The sequence below is a fragment of the Salmo salar genome, chromosome ssa04, assembly GCF_905237065.1.
Source record: "Salmo salar chromosome ssa04, Ssal_v3.1, whole genome shotgun sequence".
Lineage (NCBI taxonomy): Eukaryota > Metazoa > Chordata > Actinopteri > Salmoniformes > Salmonidae > Salmo > Salmo salar.
The window spans coordinates 84070253-84084622 of record NC_059445.1 but is presented as its reverse complement, the minus strand read 5'-3'; the positions used below and the strand labels follow the sequence as shown (position 1 = coordinate 84084622).

The window sequence follows — 14370 nt, the reverse complement described above, 5'->3', positions numbered from 1 at the left end:
TATTATTGTTTCACAATTGGATAATCCCACATAAAACACACACATCAACATAGCTACCAAGAATAGTGGGACTGCACTTCGGAGAGAAGCGGGTGGGGGCGGGAACTGCAGCAACGCTATGAGCTGGTGGCTGGGGTGCCGCTGGCGATGTAGTAGCCGTTCAGGGGCGCTGGAGGGCAGCAGCCAATTGTCAAAATGCCACCCCAAATTCAAATGCCGCCTAATCTTGCCTAATGGGAGGGCCAGCCCTGCACCTCTGACATTACCTAAACAAAACCAATGATTTGCTATGCAGTTCTGATTTAATCTAGATCTAAATTAGGCCCTCATTTTTGTTCAGTTACTTTGAGGTGGACAAATTAACATAAGGCTTTACACAAGACTAAGAGTTTTATTTACAAATCCAATTAACCCCACATCTCAGTTGGATCTTCCCAGCAAACGCAAATGTTCCTACAATATCGGGAAGCTTAATGTTCAAATGGAGACCCAATTTTGTTTCCAGATAATGTTAGCAGGACAACATCCCTGACTTATGTTGGAACCTCCTGCGGTCTATCCTTTTTATCCTTCATGACTTTTCGCTCATTTGGGAGTAAATCTTCTCCTTTTGCAATCTTCTCCAGAATCTCAGACTCTTCCTTCATTTTCTTCAACCCAACGATCCGATCCTCGAAGCCTGGCTTCCGTTCGTCCTCCTCTGTGCGAATGAGTATGTCAATGTACTCCACAGTGGAGAGAGCGCTTGGTTTCAGGGCAACATCATTAAGTCTCTTGAGACAGTCAGAAGACTGCGTGATCAAATTCATCAGCGCGTCCTGGATCATGCGAAACTCATCCTCAAGCTTATCCAGCATCTCCTTGGTTTCCATAGACTTGCCCCACGCCTTCATGAAGTTGTCCTTCATTCCTTGAATAGTCTTTTTCTCAGTCTTTGTGTCATATGTCAACAAGACTTGTTCCCTGTCGTGGTCAGTGGAAGAGCATTTTCCTGGACATATGGTGCAGTTGCCATCATCATCCATCACGGCACAACTGTTGATGTCATCCTCATTTGGGAGGAAGCAGGAGGTGTGACATGTAAAATTGCATATCTTGCAGTTTGTCGCAAAGTCCTGGGCTAATTTGCTTCTCTTCACCTGCAGCACATTTACCTCAGTCTCAAAATTTTTGTTCTGTTTCATGTTCTCATCCTCGTTCTCCAGACACTGTTTGAAGCTTTTGATCTCACTTAGCTTTGACAGACCTGCTGTGATCTGAGGGGTCAGGCATGTCATGGTCTTCTCCAGAAGCTCACGTTCTTCCAGAACTTTCTTTGTCAGGGTCAGATCTTTACTCTCAATGCTTTCCAGTGCTTGGAAAAATTTCTTCATCTCCTTGAAAGTTGACTTCCATTGCTCTGGACACTGGGCCTTATGATCATCATCAGTATCATCCTCTTCAGAGCTGCTCTCCGTCTCCTTTGAGAACAGAATTGAACTGTTGAATTTGAAATGGGTTGGTAGCCCCTTCTTGTCTTTCTTACAGGGCAGATTTGCAGCTTTGATGGCCTCTAGCACCGGTATGTGCTTCCCATCAACAAATGTCACAAGCATCAAGATGTTTTCAGCAACATCCTTTCCAAAGATGGACAGGATGGAATCAAAGATGTATCTCTGGGAAGTACTGAGACGAACAAGTGTTGCCTGCAATACAAAGCAGACTGCATCAATTTGATTAATCCCTAAAGGGTTAAACAAGAAATCCTTCACCTTTTGGGTGAGCAATTTATCTTGAGCCATTCCTCTGGTGTCTCCAAACCCTGGTGTGTCAATGATGGTCAGCGAATAAGGAATCTGAAAGCCTGGCTGGTTGTAGAGCTCGTATGATGTCACAACCACAGTCTGGCTCTCAGCCTGTGACCTGTTGGTCACCTCATGGATGAGCTTAAAGCGGTAACATTCCTCCCACTTTACCCCAAGAATGTAGTTTATCATGGCATTGACCAGAGTTGTTTTTCCTGAACCTGTGGCCCCCAGAAGCAATATCACCTTGTTATTTCGTTGCTCAACTTTCCTCCCAAATCTGTACTGGTCAAAACTGTCATTTCCACCCAACTTCTGTTCCAGATTCAGCCAGTGGATTGAGGGGTTGCCCTTTTCCACCTTCTGGGATTTTGTGAGGAACTCCTCACTTTTTGCTCTGGTTGATTTGCTTGTCTTCGGTTGGGGATCAGAGACCCTAAGGGTAGTCATCACAGTCTCAGAACTGGGTAGACTATTCCCTGCTTTGCCACAGTTAGCAGAGACTCTGATGCTGTATGCAGTGTCAGCCTTTAGTCCATCCAGTGCACTCTCTCTAGTGGTGGCTTTGATGGCGTGCCACATCTGATTGTTTATAGCATTTACACTCTTTCTGTATTCAACCACATAACCAATGAGTTCAACATCATCTCCCACCATGATAGGAATGTCCCAGTTCACTCTGATACTTCCCGATTCTATCCTCTTCTCTGTGGGTGGTCCAGGGGGACTACATGGGAGGGTCCTGAAGTATTCTGTCCAGTCACTGGAGAGGCTCACACCAGGTCTACACACCGCCTTGCAGCTAAGCGATACTTTTTGTAAGGGTCCAAATGACTGATGGAGACCTGGTTAGTTGTAGCATCCGATTTGACCTCTGTCCATTCAGAGTCAGCCTGCTCAGCCTGGTACAAAACCTGGTACGACTCCACAGAGGTAACACCAAGGTTGGGAGGGTTGACTTGCAAGTGGACACAGTCATGCTCCAGACTCTTGATGGTGGGAACACCTGGCTTTGATGGCAGCTCAAACTGTTGACTCAGAAGTGTCCCTCTTTCATAGACATGGATGGAGGATGCAGTGAGGACTTTGTTTGGAATTGATGCAATGCAGAATGCAAGATTTTCTCTGCCTTTGTTAGACTCTTTGAAGTCTAGGAACAGATTTATGGTTTGCCTAGTTAGGATGGTTACCTCCCCCGAGCGAAACCACTTTTCTGCTGTAGTCTTCCCGGCTGCGTTGGGATTGTAAGGTGTCATTGAAAAATCACTTTTTGATTCTTCCAGCAAGTAGTTCTCCAAGTCTACCACATACTCTTCTTTCTCCTTCAAATAGGAAAATGCAAAACACACTACAAAATCATTAGCTTTATCAAGCACTATTCCATCCAATTCACTGCTTGAGTACACAACTTGTACCTCTTTCATTATGTCAAGGTAAGAGCGGACAACATTCATCTCTCTCTCTCTGTCGTCCAGGTACGTGATCATGAGGTTATTCTGGAATGGAGAGCGTTCTTTGCTGTTGAGAATTTTTACCAGCTCTTCCTCCTCCATTCCTCCTCCTCTTATGTTGGGAAGAACCTTACAGAGACCTTTCTGGAACACCAGCTTAAACTCTGAGCACAAGTCCCTGAAAGTGTTGAGCTTGGCTTTGATTTCAGGGAACTTGATAGCCATGTCTTCCTTCATCATGTCCTGGCATTGTACATCAGTATTGTCCAGTCCGTCCATGATTCGCTGTGCGCGACGCACCAGGCTAACACTGATCTGCCTGACTAGCTGGGTAGCTGCAGAGTCCAGGTTCTTGAGAGGATAGAGCCAGACGGTCATGGGCACAGCATGTTCTCCGTTCTCCCCTAGTCGACTTGGCAGGCCAGCATACACCTTCATGGCATCTTCAAATGTGACAGTGTTGTTTTCTAGTGCAAAATCACCATGGAAAGTGCAGTTGAATTTATTGGCCTTTTTCTTCTCTTCCTCACTCATCTTCAAATTTCCCTGCCCTTCTATTGACATTTGAGGGATCTTTTTTATTGTGGCCTGCAGGGTTCCCTGGATGTCCTGGTGGTTTTCTCCTGAGGAAACCTCTTGGTCAAAAACGAAGAAGGCCTGCGCTCCATAGAGCAGGCCAGTCACCACATGGGTTGCAGAGCCCTCTTGTAAGACATTAGAGTGTTTCACATTTCCTGCCCCCAGGTGGTCCATGGTCAACTGCTCGAAGCGAGTGGTGGTACGGTACTGCAAAGAAACCCTAGACTGACGCTTTGAGGTCTTTTTTGTCATGTAGGAATTCAGCAGAACCCTTCACACTGACTAAGCCACAAAGAAAACTGGCCTCAAGAGATGCAGACACATTCAAAGCTTCTGACTTGTCTTCACTTGAGTCTGAAATAATGATTTTGAAGTCAGTGATCGGTTGTGGACGAACATTGATGTGTTTCTGAAGCATCTCAGAATCCCAGAGAGTGATACCTGCAGTTTAAAGAGAATGACCAAAGAACGTTATTGTGAAAATAATACTCCAACATGTACATGTAAAATTATTTCTATATGTAAACATGGTTTCATTCAAATAACTAATTGAAGGTAAATATTTAACTCAAAGTAAATATTCTAGGTGTCAACCCATAGTTAGAAAACCTACACCTCCTATCCACTCAGAATTAAAGAATGCTCTGTAGCCCCATTTGAACCAGTCTAGAAATGGGTTCTATCTGGAGCTTCTTTCAGGTCAAATAGAATCTGGGTACAAAATAAAGGGTGCTATTTGGAATCAGAAAGAGTTCTAGCTAGAACATTTTTTCAGATGGTTCCCTACAGGGACAAATGGTGCCACATTACACTCTCAGAAGAAAAAAAAAAAAGGGCCATCTTTGTCATTGACAGCATTACTACAATATGAACACTTCAAAAACAACCTGCATGACATCACTCTTTTGTCCCAAGTGTGTCCTCTAGCTTTTCTTACTCTGTGGTAACCATAGAGATGCACCAGAAAGCTCATCTCTCTGCAATGGCCGATTCTGTGACAGCATCACAGAGGACTTAAGTGCCCAAAAGCCTGTTTTAGCATGGGCAGCTCCATTCAGGACTTTCACCATTTTGAAGTATTCAACTGGGAGATACTTCCTTTGGGTTAAGGAAGGATTACATAATTCAATCTGGGTCCTCAGGAGGGATCAGACAGAATATAATCGCTGCCAACTGGTGAGGTTTGCATAGGGCTAACGTATGCCATGTTATTTGATGGGACAAGCTACAATTTAGCGTTCTGTCACATGCAAGTAAATCAACTATTTTAATTAGCTGAGACTCATTTTGAGCTGGAGAAACTGTTTAAATTTAAATGGTTGCTTATGTTCACAAGTATGTCCCCAATGTCTTCAACTTCTATGAGTGTATTAGCAGTTTGTAAATAAACTGAAAAGGTGCATACCACCACCTACTGTGTGAAGTGTGTACAGTCTGAACAGGTATAAAGCCAAGGTTGGTGATTTACTGACATCTGCAGTTATGGAATGTTTGCTGGGGAGTGCAATTCATTGGCTGACCCCTCCTGCTGATTATTGCTTAATCCATAGAAACTACTTTAAAATGGTGAAAGCCCTCAATGGTGTTCCCTGTGCTGGAACAGCGTGCCCTCTATCAAAGTCAATGGTGGAAACACTGTCAATGAATTCAAGATAATGCACACTGATAACCTCCAAACCAAAGAGGAATAGTTTCCTGTACCTGGAATGAGGACATCTCTACGACAGTCATACAGCATCCCCAGCTGGAAGGGTCGGCCCAGAGCGGCTAGCTCGATGGTCTCCAAGTCAGACATGACTCAGTGTTCTGAAAACATATCAGAACTGGGGTTACTTCAGCAGCCACAGTATTAGAACATTTCAACAGATAATTTGGCTGTTAACATAAATACTTTTTTTTTTGCTCATTGCCCAGGCAATGCAGCATGTGTAAAATATCACTGATACAGTATGTTATGCAAACATTTGAGTCACTCACATTTTTGGCCCCCAGTCTTCCGTTGGATTGTTTATTTTATTGACGGTAAAAAATTATAATAATACTGCATAGCGCAAGTGATGTGTGGTTATGGAAACTGAGACTGAAATGTAAAAAAAAAAGTTATAATACCATCAAAAGGGTCGGTACTGGACCAAATATATCCAGGGCTGAAGCCCGGATGCCCAGGCCTAATGACGCCACTGGCCAACATACTTCCTCTGGTCAAGGCACATGTACATTTTACAAAAAACATGCCTTGCATTGAATGCTGGTGTTATAAATTGCATTGTGGCAACAAGGATAGTAGACAGAGAGGTGGGCATAATAAGCCTGTCATGAATATGTAACTGCAATGAGGAAATGTGTTAAAGAAAGACAGAAAGAAAGAAAGACAGAAAGAAAGACAGAAAGAAAGACAGAAAGAAAGACAGAAAGAAAGACAGAAAGAAAGAAAGAAAGATGGTTCGAAATAATAAAATAAAGACAGAGAATGACAGCACACCACCTGGCAAAATGTTAAAGGCAGTGAGGCAGGTGAAGTTGCAGAACAAATCAATCAGGAGTACAGCGAAGGATTTTTGACTTAAATTACCATACTCTGACTCAGTATTGTCAAAAGGTTACCAGAGAAGAAGTTGAAAGTCAGACAGCCACACCAACAACAGTGGTTGGCTATACAAAGCCACGGCAGGTTTCTTCCACCTGATTTGGAGATGCAGCTTGTTCAGTATGTTACTAGGCCAGCTGACATTTGTTTTGGTCTGTCGCCAAGTGAGGTCAGAAGACTTGCCTATCAGTTTGCTGTGGCACACCAGCTGAAGTTCGAGCCAATGTGGGCAGAAAGCAGGCCAGCTCGGAGTGGTTTACAGGCTTCTTAAAGCGGCACCCAACGCTGTCACTGAGAAAGCCAGAGGCAACTTGCCTTGCCAGGGCAAGTAGTTTCAACAGAGAAAATGTTAATCCTTTCTTCGACAATGTAGCAGAAGTGCTACAGAGATATCAATTTGGAGCAGGAGACATATGGAATGTTGATGAACCTGAGAACTGTCGTCACACTGGCCCCAGGCCCCAGAACCAACCTGCCAGGCCCCAGAACCATTTCAGCCCTGCCAGGCCCCAGAACCAACCTGCCAGGCCCCAGAACCAACCTGCCAGGCCCCAGAACCAGTGAAGCAGACACTAGAAATGGAAACGAATAAGGCACAATCTAGCAAAAGGCTGTTTCCGAAGAAAAGGAAGCAAGGTGGGTGAGTCACAATCTGGATCTGCAAAGAACAAGAAGGCAGCTAAAAAAAGAAATTGTAGAAGTGTCATCATCAGATGAAGAGGAGTGATTCTGCTTCATCTGTGTGAAGCCAATTTCAAACAACCTTCCAAAGGAGACTTGGGTGAAGTGTGTGAGATGCAACAAATGGGCCCATGATACTTGCACCTCAGGCCAGGCAATTTATGTGTGCCAGAACTGTGACTCTGAAGATGAGTCTGATTAGTCAGATACAGATGTAAGTCATATAGGCTGTTAGAAAACAGTGCATGAGTGTGTTTAAACACCACGTCTTTTGTTAAGACTTTAAACATTTAAGCAAGTTATCTGCAGCATTACATTCCATTCCAACAAATACCATGGATCTATGTGCATGCCAGAGAACGTTCGATTTCAAAGGTCGTAGTAAAGTGGTCGTGCCAATTAATGAATGTGTGCTCTGCCAGCATTATTGTTTTGATTGAAAGGCATGATTTGCCAGATTCTCTAGGCATGATTGTTTTTAATTGAGTTATTTCATGAAGTTGAATTTGGTTTTGAATTTGAAATTAAAATCAATATTCACAATTAATTAGTTGTGTTTTTATTTGTTGATAATCCAATGTGACAATTTACCAGACAGAGAGTGTGACAATTTACCCGCTGATGGCGCAAATTGTCACAAGTTCACTCTCTATTTAACGGTTTACAACTCCGTACTGAAATAAGATATGAAGATGTAATTAATACAAAATATGTGCCCAAGACTTCCGTCTTTCATTTGTTATGACATTTATACAATTGTGATGCATTGTGCCCAGTAAATGTTTGACAGCGTGAAAAGTGTGACAACATACAGTGAGGGAAAAAAGTATTTGATCCCCTGCTGATTTTGTACGTTTGCCCACTTACAAAGAAATGATCAGTCTATAATTTTAATGGTAGGTTTATTTGAACAGTGAGAGACAGAATAACAACAAAAAAATCCAGAAAAACGCATGTCAAAAATGTTATAAATTGATTTGCATTTTAATGAGGGAAATAAGTATTTGACCCCCTCTCAATCAGAAAGATTTCTGGCCTCCAGGTGTCTTTTATACAGGTAATGAGCTGAGATTAGGAGCACACTCTTAAAGGGAGTGCTCCTAACCACAGCTTGTTAACTGTAAAAAGACATCTGTCCACAGAAGCAATGAATCAGATTCCAAACTCTCCACCATGGCCAAGACCAAAGAGCTCTCCAAGGATGTCAGGGACAAGATTGTAGACCTACAGAAGGCTGGAATGGGCTACAAGACCATCGCCAAGCAGCTTGGTGAGAAGGTGACAACAGTTGGAGCGATTATTCGCAAATGGAAGAAACACAAAAGAACTGTCAATCTCCCTCGGCCTGGGGCTCCATGCAAGATCTCACCTCGTGGAGTTGCAATGATCATGAGAACGGTGAGGAATCAGCCCAGAACTACACGGGAGGATCTTGTCAATGATCTCAAGGCAGCTGGGATCATAGTCACCAAGAAAATAATTGGTAACACACTACGCCGTGAAGGACTGAAATCATGCAGCGCCCGCAAGGTCCCCCTGCTCAAGAAAGCACATATACATGCCCGTCTGAAGTTTGCCAATGAACATCTGTATGATTCAGAGGACTACTGGGTGAAAGTGTTGTGGTCAACTCGCCGTGTTTAGAGGAGGAGGAATGCTGCCTATGACCCCAAGAACACCATCCCCACCGTCAAACATGGAGGTGGAAACATTATGCTTTGGGGTGTTTTTCTGCTAAGGGGACAGGACAACTTCACCGCATCAAAGGGATGATGGACGGGGCCATGTACCGTCAAATCTTGGGTGAGAACCTCCTTCCCTCAGCCAAGGCATTGAAAATGGGTCGTGGATGGTTATACCAGCATGACAATGACCCAAAACACAGGGCCAAGGCAACAAAGGAGTGGCTCAAGAAGAAGCACGTTAAGGTCCTCGAGTGGCCTAGCCAGTCTCCAGACCTTAATCCCATAGAAAATATGTGGAGGGAGCTGACGGTTCGAGTTGCCAAACATCAGCCTCAAAACCTTAATGAGAAGAGAAGATCTGCAAAGAGGAGTGGGACAAAATCCCTCCTGAGATGTGTGCAAACCTGATGGCCAACTACAAGAAACATCTGACCTCTGTGATTGCCAACAAGGGTTTTGCCACCAAGTACTAAGTCATGTTTTGCAGAGGGGTCAAATACTTATTTTCGTCATTAAAATGCAAATCAATTTATAAAATTTTTGACATGGGTTTTTCTGGATTTTTTTGCTGTTATTCTGTCTCTCACTGTTCAAATAAACCTACCATTAAAATTATAGACTGATTATTTCTTTGTCAGTGGGCAAACATACAAAATCAGCAGGGGATCAAATACTTTTTTCCCCTCACTGTACCTCGCTCTCCCCTACAACGTTTGAACGTTTCCTTATGGTGCTACAAGAGGTACAAGATCTACAGGGGAATCATCCTTTTATGAATGTCTCTTTTCTCTCTCTGACCACATCTGATTGAACCAATATGTTTGATAGATTTATTGATCGTCTATAGGTGAATAAAGGTGGATTCTGGAAGGCAGAATTTAAAGAGGAGTCTGATAATAGTATGTGCCAATGTTGATTAACAACAGGCTTGATGCCATTATGGCTATCACTGAACGTGAGTATATAAGTTTACAGAAACCAGTTTCATATGTTCTTGTTGGATTTATTAGGTAACTGGCTTCTGTTCAAGCTTTTAACTTGTTTATGAGCTTTATCAAGCCAGGAATCGGGGTATCCTCTCAAGTGGAAACGTTCTAGGAGAGAATTTGATTGTCTATCATATTCTTCCTCTGTGTGACAAATCTTTCTGTCCAAAAACCTACAGTTTCGATCCGTTATGGTCTAAGGTTCACAAATGAACCACAAACCCTCCATAAAGACTTTAGGTATTGGCTCCGTAACAGAAAGTCTCGTTACGTGGACTTTGACGTTTATCTATTAGTCAAACAGTTGCCATCTTATTTAAAAAGACACCACTGATTTTCTAATGAAACTACAAAGTATACCAGTTATTAGTGAAGGATATTGGCTCGTCACTCTTGTTGTCTCATGTCTATATACCAGTATTCCGAATGATGGCGGTATGGTGGCTCTCAAATTCTTCCTCTCAAACCGCTTTAGCGGTGTGTCTAAAAATGATATTATTGAGCTTGCACAACTAGGGCGCTAAACTATTTTCTATTTGATAAATTGGAACAGGAACGGGAACTCCGTTAGTTTAGCATAGTTGGGACCTATCTCTTCATGGGGAAATTCTAATTGGATTTTTATTTATGAAAATAATCTTCACAAAGATCATGTGAAAGATTGGACCCGCTAAATAAATGATTGCTTTATGATCTGGACGGGTTCCCGAAATTAAATGAATTTCTTAATAACTCTAGAGTCCAATCGATTTCCTGAAACTATGGAAAATAACATTAACTCTATACATTTCTTAGATGTACTTGCTACAAAGAAGGGACTATCAAGTACTACAGTTTACAGGAAACCTACAGATAACTATCAGCTGCCAATATGGTATTTTTTATCACCCTCTCCCACTAAGAGGTTTTACCAGTAAGCCAACTTAATAGACTGTATCGCATCTGTGACACAGAGGAAGAATATGATGGACAATCAAATTCTCTCCTAGAGCGTTTCCACTTGAGAGGATACCCCCGATACCTGGCTTGATAAAGCTCATAAACAAGTTAAAAGCTTGAACAGAAGCCAGTTACCTAATAAATCCAACAAGAACATATGAAACTGTTTTCTGTAAACTTATATACTCACGTTCAGTGATAGCCATAATGGCATCAAGCCTGTTGTTAATCAACATTGGCACATACCATTATCAGACTCCTCTTTAAATTCTGCCTTCCAGAATCCACCTTTATTCACCTATAAACGATCAATAAATCTATCAAACATATTGGTTCAATCAGATGTGGTCAGAGAGAGAAAAGAGACATTCATAAAAGGATGATTCCCCAGTAGATCTTGTAGCACCATAAGGAAATGTTCTAACGTTGTATGCCCTCAGACTTCTAGGACCTATGAGATAAAGTAATGTATAACTTTCACTACTAAAGGATTTATTTATATGTTAGTGTTCTTGTAATGAGAAATATTTTGGCTAAACATGTCGCGCCTTGAAAGTACGTCTTGGAGAACATAAATCCACGATTAAACGTCAAGACATCGCCTCGACATGAAAGATACTTTATAGAACACAATCATTATATTAATGAATTGCGTTGCGTTGGGATCAAAAACGTTCATCCACCAAGTAGAGGTGACTGACGACAAATGACTACAAAGAGAAGCCACGCGGATATATAAATTTAATTCTGTATCTCCACACGGTTTAAACGAATAATTAGATTCTCTCCTTCCTATAAGCCACATTTGAACTGTTATACAGGAACACTGTCCATATCAGATTTTGCATATCGTTTATGAGTTGGCGCCACATATTTATTATATACAGGTACACGACAAATGCCACACCTCTGATTGGCAGATGAGCGCCAACCCTGATTACAAGCACCTGTTGCTCATCTGTTCTTTACAAATGTTGTTTTGAATTCAAATAAAATTGTACATAAACACGAAAGAAGACTGTAAAGCCGAAACGTATGTCTACGCTATCCCTGACGCAGTGAAAATAACTAAAAACATCGAATAATGAAGTCAGCTTTATGCACAACTTTGAGTGCAAACCCATAAGAACATTTGTTTGTCTGAACTCGGTGGATTTACGCACCAGCCAAGCATCAGGGAGAGCGCGATGGTTCACTTTCGTTCAGTAAATTATCCACATTATTAAAGCTACAGTCTGGGATTGGTTTTTGGGAAATGTTAATTTATGACAGTATAACCATCCATTTTTGAAGAATACAATTTATAAATACGCCATGAGCTTATTACCATTGTCTTACCCCCATTAGAACCCGAAATAAACGGTTATTTGTTTGTAAATGTAAAAAAACAATGTATAGATTCAAAACATGGTTAAAACTATAATGCAGATGTCATGGACTGTCAGTCCTGGCTTTCCCTAGCCCCATCCCTCAGTTGTAGACCACAATAAGTGGAGGGACGGACAATGTTATTTCTCAAAGATCAATTAAAGTTAGAATCTACATTTGGTGAAACAGCACCAGCGCCTTTGATATTGTTTCAGTGATGAAACGGAGGAGAGGAGCGTCCAGCAGTAGGATTTTCTTTGCAATGATGTCCGATGGAGAAAAAAACGGTGTTCTTTGTTTGAAGTAATTTCTTCGTTGTTGTAATATCACAATCAGACGTGCCAGTTTCACCAAATACAGATTATAGCTTTAATGATTTCCCAGTAAAGGTTTTGCTAAGCAACCATTTAGGTCTACAGTTGAAATAAGTGTTAGTAGCCTACCTTAAGTCAACGAAGTTAGCCAATGAATGTTCATCAGAAGAAAAAAAAGTAAAAAGTAGATGTTTAAAATAGAAAAGCCAAGAATACAAAATAAGTATAATGTGTGTCTCTGCCAAGATGTAGACCGGGGGTGTGACACCCTGTTTTATAGACCAAATCACAGAGTTTCTAAACCCAGAGGCGCAACATCGCGAGACTTCCAGGAACGCTTCTGAAACAGACTGAACAGAACATGCCGGGATTTGGTGCTTGAGAAGTCAATGAGAGAAGTGAAAAACATCTTCATTAGTTGGTAATTTTCTCGAAATCAAAAGGCACAACCTAGATTCGATTCAATTTCTTAAGTAGCTGAACATGTTATTACAACAACCTCGTGAAAGTGATGAACTGACACGTTTTATTTTTCGTCAAAAAACAAGTTTATATCGAAGGACTGCCTTTGAGTTGACGGCCTGCACATGCGCAGTTCGGCGTGAGACGACCATTAGACCCGATGACTTGTTTCTCTCTACGCCTGAGCTTTACTAGCCAACAAGTGTTATTCGGGATTTCTATTGAAGAAGCAGTTTTACCCTATCTTCATACTGTCTTTGACAAAATCTCTATTCCTTGTAAAACAACCCCTACACTCAACTTGTAAATTACATGACTACAAGTCAGTCTCTGTGGCTGTTAAACTGTAATATTGGAGACAGAGCTCATCCTAGTGGATACAGACTGCTACAGTAACCTACTGGTGGTCATGGAGTTGATCTGATCTGTATGCTGCTTTGAGTACAGTACAACTCCAGTACAATGCCCGTTCACTGGTGGGTGAAGGTGAATATAAACTTTATTACATTGTCCTTACCTCATAGTAAGTTTTGATTGACATTCATGTTGGTACAGAATAAGAATGTTTGTTGTTTTATTAAACGTTTCACCTGCACCTGCTTCTCGACTCACAGCGTCATCGTTACAGCATCACTGGCAGGAATCAGCTAATTTGTCTGTGGTATTGAGTTGTCACGCAGAGAGTGAATGGAAGAGATTGAGGTTAGGTGTAGACAACGAAGATGACAATAACAAGTAGTAATTCAAACACAAACTGTATAGCGCCAGGCGGTATGAATTGGCTCCAACAACAATTCCTCGGTAAGCTAACGTCGGCCTACCCAAGGACCCACAACTTTTGAAGAAATGGCTCCATGTCCTGAAGAGAAGGACATTTTCTGCTGTTTTCACCCAATTTGTCCAACTTATCACCTCTAAAATGTCAATAAACCACTCTAAAGAGGATAAATATAATGTCTCATTACACACAGTGCATTCAGAAAGTATTCAGACCCCTTGACTTTTTTCACATTTTGTTACGTTACAGCCTTATTCTAAAATGGATGAAATGAAATACAAATCCTCATCAATTTAAACACAGTAACCCCATACTGACAAAACTAAAACCGAGTTTTAGACATTTTTGCAAATGTGTTCAAAATAAATAACAGAAATATAATATTTACATAAATATTCAGACACTGCTATGAGACTCGAAATTGAACTCAGGTGAATCCTGTTTTCATTGATCATCCTTGAGATGTTTCTACAACTTGATTGGAGTCCACCTGTGGTAAATACAATTGATTGGACATGATTTGGAAAGGCACACACCTGTCTATATAAGGTCCCACAGTTGACAGTGCATGTCAGAGCAAAAACCAAACCATGGTCGAAGGAATTGTCCGTAGTGGTCCAAGACAGGATTGTATCGAGTCACAAATCTGGGGAAGGGTAACAAAACATTTTCTGCAGCTTTGAAGGTCCCCAAGAACACAGTGGCCTCCATCATTCTTAAGTGGAAGAAGTTTGGAACCACCAAGACTCTTCCTAG

The 14370-nt window shown here is 41.6% G+C and overlaps 1 protein-coding gene and 1 long non-coding RNA gene across 2 annotated transcripts; both read right to left on the bottom strand.

Annotated features, from left to right (window-relative positions):
- LOC123742366 (uncharacterized) lies at positions 1–3988 on the bottom strand. The gene is made up of 2 exons (XM_045716272.1): positions 3370–3988; positions 1–2596 (listed from the first exon to the last, which is right to left on the bottom strand). The coding sequence occupies exons 1-2, from the start codon at positions 3986–3988 to the stop codon at positions 534–536; spliced, it is 2682 nt and encodes an 893-aa protein (XP_045572228.1). The 3' UTR covers positions 1–533.
- A 74-nt stretch (positions 3989–4062) lies between these two features.
- LOC123742509 (uncharacterized) lies at positions 4063–12551 on the bottom strand. The gene is made up of 3 exons (XR_006769692.1): positions 12504–12551; positions 5516–5620; positions 4063–4255 (listed from the first exon to the last, which is right to left on the bottom strand). It is a non-coding gene; the product is annotated as an uncharacterized lncRNA (long non-coding RNA).
- Positions 12552–14370: the final 1819 nt, after the last annotated feature.

Excerpts from the sequence above, each read along its gene's own strand:
- LOC123742366 (XM_045716272.1), bottom strand. The coding sequence starts at position 3,988 with ATGGACCACCTGGGGGCAGGAAATGTGAAACACTCTAATGTCTTACAA. Across the intron at positions 2,597-3,369 it reads GGTGTTCCAGAAAGGTCTCT|TATCGCTTAGCTGCAAGGCG; the intron begins GTAAGGTTCTTC and ends CCTTACAAAAAG.